This window comes from Battus philenor, unplaced genomic scaffold (assembly GCF_028537555.1).
Source record: "Battus philenor isolate CCGP_79_NKW_IND1 unplaced genomic scaffold, ilBatPhil1.0.hap1 SCAF_5, whole genome shotgun sequence".
Taxonomy (NCBI): domain Eukaryota; kingdom Metazoa; phylum Arthropoda; class Insecta; order Lepidoptera; family Papilionidae; genus Battus; species Battus philenor.
In genome coordinates, this window is record NW_027181715.1 from 10,271,521 (window position 1) to 10,279,923 (window position 8,403).

An 8,403-nucleotide genomic window follows, 5' to 3' on the forward strand; every position below is an offset into this window, starting at 1 on the left:
TTGTTCATCACAGCAGACTTGAAAGAATCGAATTAATACTTTTTAATGAAGTTTAAGTGCCTATCACGTTTAGTTCCCTCAAACTTCAAAGAAAATATAACAATAATCTTAAACATCACACTTCGCGCATCTGTCAACTTTACACACACCGCTTCAAAACAACGATAAGAGCGACATCTAGAAATAACAATATAATGCTCTAAGTATGCATTGCGTCCAGGAACTATATAGATAAAGATAAAGACATCGGCTTCGTATTTTACAAATCCATATCTTTTCTGCACATTATTGACTTTCTTCATGTTATTATTTATAATAATAAATGCGACGAAATAAGAGCAAATTAAATAGTTAAAAAATATAATTTACGTTTGCGAACAACTTCGTCTTTGTGGTAACATATTCGTTACGCATGTAACGATCGCTGTAAAGCGATTCCTTTCATAACAGAACATTCGATTTTATGAATTCTGTCCACAATTATGTATTTACACAAAATATTGGTTTTCAAATCTTAGATAAAGGTAATATTTAATTTGAAAAGTTATATGCAATTATGCGACATTCAATGGTTATAATTTTTGCGTAACCAGAGAAAATTCAATTTAAACTTTATAAGATTATTTTTACTGCATTCAACATTTCTTTATAAGTCATTTTTTCTCTCAGTTCTCATGCTAATTACACCATTGGTCACTTTCTTTAAATGTAATCAAAGAAGTGCAAGTACAGCAATTGTAAAGTATGAAATCTAATAATATCTCCGTAACCTCATTTTTAACTACATATGAATATTGACCCCTAGAAACGAAAGAAATATTGAAAATACATCTAAAAACCTTTATTACATGAAAAAAAAATGCGGAAACCTATTTTACACGTAACTTTATGCTTATATATTTATATAAGCTATCTATGTATATATATATAGGCTAAATCGAACCTTCAATTAGCTGGAGGTGAAAAATCACAGTTTACACTGTTAGTACTATATGTGTGGTGTAGATATATTATAAACCTAATTGTAAAAGCTTTAAAGGGTTATTTGCTGTTAGTTGACGTATAGTACAACCTATAAAAAATACATAGTTTCAGAAATAATAAATAACGTAATGATAACAAAGAAAAAAAAAGCGTTTAGAAAATTCAGATTACAAAGTATTGAAAAAAATTATTGTTTACTGTTTGCTCGCAAATGTGATATACGTTAGCCCTTGTATCACTAGCCGATAACACAACAAATCATTTAACACAACAAAACACCTGTATATTAAGGTTGCGACTGTCATAAATAAACTATTATTTATTTCTTTCTTTCTTTCTTTACCACAATTACACCAATCCGTTTTAAACAACAGGTATTTGTCATTCCAGCAAAGATTATGCGAATGAATTCTCCAAGGTTAATGAAACAGTTGATTACTAGTTTAAAAAATAATAATAAGAAAAATAATTAAATAGCCAAAATTTAAAAAAGTTACTTGTTTATATGGAAAACACTAAAATAAAATAAATAGTGATGCAGGTCAAAATTTAATTATTTTATTTATTTTCTACAGTGTTTATAACTTCGTATAAAATAAATAAAAATAATTAGAAATTGACCGATGTTCACATTGTCGGTCAGACACCATTTTAACCAAATTCTTTCTTTTTTGTTATTGTTGACACACGGTACAGGAAGAGAAAACGAAGGCAGTAAAACTAAGCGGACGTTTATTTCAGATTACAAATTAAAATAGACAGTATTGATTGTAAGGACTATACAACTTAATTAACATGAAATTGATGTAATTTTTACTAAAGTAATAAGGATACGTCTAAAAATAACATGATTGACATACTCATCCGTGATATGGCACCCATAGACAGGAAAAATTTAACGGCATTTCTGTTTATACAAATATTTATCATTATGTCCAGCATATTAGGGATTAACTTACTAGCAGCGTTTTCATAATAGTTACAGGGAGAATGACATAAAAGACAAGAGAGTCAGAAAACGAGTTAAAAAACAAAGTTAAAATTTAAAATGTTTTATTTTTATATCGCCCGGTGTCCAACATAACAATCTATCTTTTCGAAATATAGTTACGAGTTCGGGAATTAAAAAAAAAATACGAACTGTAACGTTTCATAATGACAAACGATTAATTTCGAAATAATCATTCACTGGTTAACAATGTTGTGTGAGTTCATACAAGCAACATTATGGATATATATATATATATAACATGCCAACAAATGTTAGTGACGTTTGGTTTCCTAAATTAAATCTGATGCACTTGCACATGAACAAACACATTACTTTTAAGGACATATATATATGTACATATATATATATAAATACAAATATATATATATATATAAATATGTATATATATATGTATATATATATATATATATATATATAAAGATATATTTTAAGATGATTATTGATAGTATCTCTTTAAGATGATTAGTTGCTAAGAGACCTTAATAAAATTATACCTACCGCAATATTCAGCAAAATGTGAACTTTTTCACTTACAGCTTATACCCTAAACTCCATATATATATATAAAAAAAGAGAAAGACTCTAATTCTAATTCCATCATGGTTGATTAAATTAAATTTAAAAAAGTTAAAATTTGTTTAGTTCCATTTTCAACATTCGTTTTACGAACATCGGATTTAACCGTAGTTATGATATCACGGAATACGATGTCCGTACAACCAACATTGTCCTCTCTACAGGCCCATTTTGTAATAGCGCTAAGTGTCCAACAAAATATCCTATCTTCTCGATTAACGGTTAATAATTTGACAATGAAATAAAACTACTGAAATGTTTCATAATGACAAATTATTAATTTCGAAATAATCATTCACTCACTAATTTGAACACATCGATACGTAAAGGTCCGTAGTACGGATTGAAGTTTTCGTAATAAATAGCAATTCATACGTGCCTAAATGTCGTATTATGTACAAACATTTATTTCAGTAAACTTATTACTTAACATGATGATGAAAATGACTCAGTATGTATAAAACCAGAATAATTTAGTATCGGGTGCATACAGTTAGATTGAAGAAAGGATGGCGTCCAAACTTTTAATAATTTGCTTGGCATTCGTGTTTATTCTAAATGTACGTATACTAGAGAATTTAAAAATTTTCTACATTTTAATTTATTCGATGTACTAACGTACGACTGTCTCTATTCTTATATTGTATTTATTTTAGATTTACTCAGTAACTGGCCAGTATGGGTGCTGTGGCGTAGCTCCTCCATGTCCATACTCACAACCACCACCTATCATCATCAAAGATAAAGATAACCGCGATATCTTATATCCATTGTTATTATTAATGCTGTTGGGAGATGGAATTTAGTAAAATTTGCATTATAACAATTATTGTTAGGTGAGTATTAACTTTACCTTAATTTTGAAATCTTCCACATACAGTCTTTTTTTTTAAAGAGTTTCAGTTAGTCGGAAAGGATAATCTTATAGAATAGATAATATAATAAATATGGAGAACTGTTTCGAAACTTTTAAAACAGTAAAAATTAAAAAGCTCTTATTTTTAATCTTTAACTTGTTGAACAATAACAATTCTATATAATAACAAAATGCTAACATAGAAAGAATAAAAATGTAATGTTAATTATGGCTAACACAAAAAAGTATAATTAAAATTTCGCACCTGTTAAAGGCTATTACTAGACAAAAAGCCAGTCTGTTTCTTAATACCTGGATTTAAAATGCTATCCTCATTCCTTTTACCAAAAACTCACAGCTGAAGAGATAAATCAAAAATTTTTATTGTTTTTTTTTGTATTGATAGTCTGTTGTTATCACTCTGTTTTTTAGTTTCCTAAGCTGCATTACTTTTGAGCGGACAAAATTTTTAATACAGTTGGAAATAAATACAGCCCATTATTTTGAAATTCTTTTGTTCTCAATTTATTGATAATATTTTGTTTTATTAAAAAGATTCTAACGTTGTAAAATCGTAAATCTCTACAAATATCTTTGTAGAGTTATATTGATGTAAAAATTAAACTTACAAAACAGGCTTCTGATAATAAAATGTCAAAAAGTTCTTTTTTACATTTTTCTGAAAATTTAAAAAAAAACACGCTTTTTCATAATGCGATCGTATCTAAAGATTTTATTCAAATAATCATATATAGACAGGATTTTCTTTTTTCTATATTAAAACCTACAATATATATTTTCCAATGAAAAATTTAAAGATTGATTAGAAATTTATCTTTTTATCATCTATTTATACTTTCTATCAAATTCCATACTCAGTATAGGTATATATGAAATAAGCACAGATTGTTTTTTTTGTAAAGTACTACAAGCAGCTATTCCATTATGATGTTTTTGCTGTTCTATCATTTTTATATCGTTATTAATAATTTTACTGAAAAATGTACTTGTAAAATGTATACAAATCGCAATCGCGATTTATGAAGTTACAATATTAATTATATTATTTAATCTGTGCATAGTCTTACACAGTTTTTGGAACTTAAATATCCAGAAACATAAAAAATGTTTTTTTTTGTAGTTTTAGAAAAAAATATACTCAATTTACTCGCAAAATTCATAAAAGACAAATAAAATTTATCTTTTAACTCAATTTATAATTGTCATTGCAATTGTTATACATTTTAGAAAATTTCAGCTTTTACTTAAATTATATTTTTTTTGTTTTTCATGTGTCATTAGCTATTTTTTGTAATAAATTTGCTCTTACCTACGTGTAGCTTGATTTTCTTAAAATATTTTCGTTAAAATGTTGCAAGCTACATGTAATCAATTAACAATTTTTTTTATTATCATGTTAGTATCAAAGCATGCTTGTTCTGTTTTATTTTCTTATTATTTACTGTTCCAAAATATTGCTATTATTAATCATAAAAATAAAATAGTTTTAAATAGTGTACAAATTCAGTTTCCGTTACTATATTTTTTGAATTTACTTTATTAAATGTGTCAGAGATAATTTACGATACTGTTAAAGCTTAATAATTTTGACAGATGTCAGTGTCTCACTGTCAATCAATTAGCTGCAACAGTTCGATGTAAATTAGTGCAATAAACCAATTAAATTACTAAAAATTAAAATGAAGGTTCTCTTTTAGTGTCAGCGTGTTGAATACATATCAGTTTTTATACCTGACAGGAAAACATGATATGCTTGAACAGCTACTTGGATTGCATTGGACACTAACCGAAATCATGTGTAGCATATTGGTAATTTCACTGAAATTAATCTTATCTCTTTGATTAGATTTGTATTCATTTCTATCGAAGTTTTTTACAATTAATAACTAATGTAAGTGATGAATTGATAGTATTCACACGCGCGCAATGTCTAATTCCGTCTTTAAAAAAGAAGACGAATCTTTTCCTTTACACGAATGTATTTTTCTTGGAGACGTTCGTAAGTTATCATCACTGCTAAGATACAATGATATTACTCGCAAAGACAAACATGGCAATACAGCATTACACCTGGCAGTTATGCTGGGTCGCAAGGAGTGTGTGCAACTACTCCTTGCTCATGGTGCACCAGTCAAAGTGAAAAACCTTGCTGGTTGGTCCCCTCTTGCAGAGGCCATCAGCTATGGCGACCGGCAGACAATATCTTCCCTTGTACGCAAACTCAAACAACAAGCAAGAGAACAAATGGACCGCAGGAGACCAGACCTCATAAGAGCTCTAGCTCAAATCCAAGATTTTTACATGGAGCTCAAGTGGGATTTCCATTCATGGGTACCATTAGTTTCCAGAATATTACCCTCTGATGTATGTAAAATCTATAAATCAGGCTCTGGAATAAGATTAGACACCACTTTGGTTGACTTTTCGGATATGAAATGGGAGAGAGGTGACATTTCATTTATATTTCAAGGAGAAAAACCACAAGGAGAGGCTTTAACTGTGTTAGATAATAAAGCTAAAGTATATCAAAGAGTTCGCTATGAGGAGACAGAAAATGAAATTGAAGATGAAGTTGACATATTAATGTCTAGTGATATACTTGCAGCACAGATGTCCACAAAAGGCATTCTGTTTTCAAGGGCTCAGTCTGGTTGGATATTTCGTGAAGATCGCAAAGAAACTGTTGCTGGTCTATATAGAAGTGATATTTATACAATAACAGGGCTTGTATTAGAATCTCGAAAAAGAAGAGAACATCTATCCACTGATGATTTACAGAAAAATAAGGCAATAATTGAGAGTTTAACTAAAGGTAATACACAAAATTTGGATACAAATGGAGAGCCAACTCGCCGGGCATCACTAAATCCTCCACCCGAAAGCGGGGTAGACTGGGAAACATACATATCATCTACTCCTGGACAATACCCAAGCCTTGGAAGAGAACTGGTATACAAAGAATCTTCAAGAAACTTTCGGGCAACTATTGCAATGAGCGATGAATTTCCTCTGAGTGTAGATATGTTGTTAAATGTTTTGGAAGTCATAGCACCATTCAAGCACTTTGCTAAATTACGGCAATTTGTAGCCATGAAGTTACCTAGGGGTTTCCCAGTTAAAATAGACATACCAATATTACCTACAGTCACTGCAAAGATAACTTTTCAGAAGTTTGATTTTCGTGAAAATATTCCTCCGGATTTGTTTGTTATACCTGAAGATTATGTAGAAGATCCTCTTCGTTTCCCTGACTTATGACGTTTTGATATTCTAACACTGTTTGAAATAAGTGAAAGGCCAATTTGGCGACGTGAAGTGAAGCGTGGTTGGGCCCATCAAGCTGTGAAGGGAAGGCTCTGCAGGTCGACGCATGGTTTTTTAACAATTGAAATTCCTATGTTATTTGGTTTTGGCAGCTCATATTCCAGCCACTGTGTCTTGTTTGTGGAGTAGCAGATTTTCTAATTTTTGGAATGTAAATTACACAGAGAACCATCTTATGAATTAGTTTGTATGAACAGTGTTAGAATCACTCTAGAATTTAGATTGCAACAAATATGCATTAGTTAAATTGAATCAGATTTTTTTATTTATTTGGGCATTTTTGTAGTTTTGTTTCACCTGGTAGAAATTGATCTTTACTTCATATTTTATGATGGACCAATATAGTGTCATATTTATTACCACTAATTTTAACTGCTCATACAAGGGTTGACCCACAAGGGTTTTAGTATTGTGATGTATTATTTTTTCTACTTTTAAGCCCATTGATGTATTTACAATATTATTTATTAATTTGTTATTGAAAATTTTTAAAGCAATATTTGGGAAATTTCATGTACAAAATTTTTTTAGCCTTTGGCCTATGTACTCTATGTACATCTGTAACAGTGACAAAAGTCCTGTTAACATTAAAGTTCCTCGCTTGTATAAGTAATGTATAATTATTTGCACATTTTAACACATGACAAGTTTTATAATGAATATTTTTTAATTTACACGAAATTATCATGTTGTCAAAATTGATTAGTAGATTGTGATGTTATAGAATGATTAGTATTTACAAAACGAAATAAATGTTGTGTATCTAATGAAATGTACCTAAACTAGAGCTTAAAACACACCATACTTTCTCATAGCATGTTAATAAAAGTAGATGGCATGGATAGTAAGAATGTGCATAAATTAATGTTTATACATAAACTTACAAATTATTGTCAATACAATTATGTTCCAAATCCCACCTGAGCCATTGTTTTTACAAACATCTATTGTATCTTGCCAGTAGATTCACACATTGTTTTCACAATCGTTTTAAAAGACAGTATGTGATGTATATTTCAAAATTAGAATTATAATGTTAATAAAGATGAAATATTATAATAATGTGTGTTATTTTAATATATATCTATATGTATATATATATACACACATATAATTGTAATTAACTGCATCATGCATGCATCTACATCATGCTTAGCTGGCAGACTGTTTGATTTTATATGACATTTAGTTCATAACAATTCTCTGCTTTTATTTTTGGCCACCAGATCATAAAAAAAAATTATTTCACAGCATAGATAAATTAAGCAAATTCTAGTGTATTCTTACATTGCTTTTTCATTACTTAAATGTTTTGTCTTTGAAATTGCCATAATTTTTTATCAGTCAACCAAATTTTAATTCAATATCCTATTTTTTTTGTGAAAAAAACAAATATCAAATTGTCTTGGAGCTGGTTTAAACTAAAAACAAAACTTATTTTATTAAACATTCATTTGACATATTTTGTTGTAATTTTTTTTACTACCCTACCAATCAGTGTTTTTTTCTTATTCTAATTAGATTAAATTATAGGTAATAATAACAACAACATAATTACGAAATGAAATTTATAAAAGCTTACTTCAGACTTTTTGGAAAAATTAATGTGCATTGTCAATCTCTCGGCAAT

The 8,403-nt window shown here is 29.0% G+C and overlaps 1 protein-coding gene across 1 annotated transcript; it reads left to right on the plus strand.

Moving 5' to 3' along the window:
* Positions 1–5,077: 5,077 nt before the first annotated feature.
* Positions 5,078–8,106, plus strand: LOC137929422 (ankyrin repeat domain-containing protein 13C-B). The gene has a single exon (XM_068772364.1). The coding sequence runs from the start codon at positions 5,376–5,378 to the stop codon at positions 6,705–6,707; it is 1,332 nt and encodes a 443-aa protein (XP_068628465.1). The 5' UTR covers positions 5,078–5,375; the 3' UTR covers positions 6,708–8,106.
* The last annotated feature ends 297 nt before the right edge of the window (positions 8,107–8,403 follow it).

What these genes read in the sequence shown, in the direction of transcription:
- LOC137929422 (XM_068772364.1), top strand. Translation starts at nt 5,376, where the DNA reads ATGTCTAATTCCGTCTTTAAAAAAGAAGACGAATCTTTTCCTTTACAC.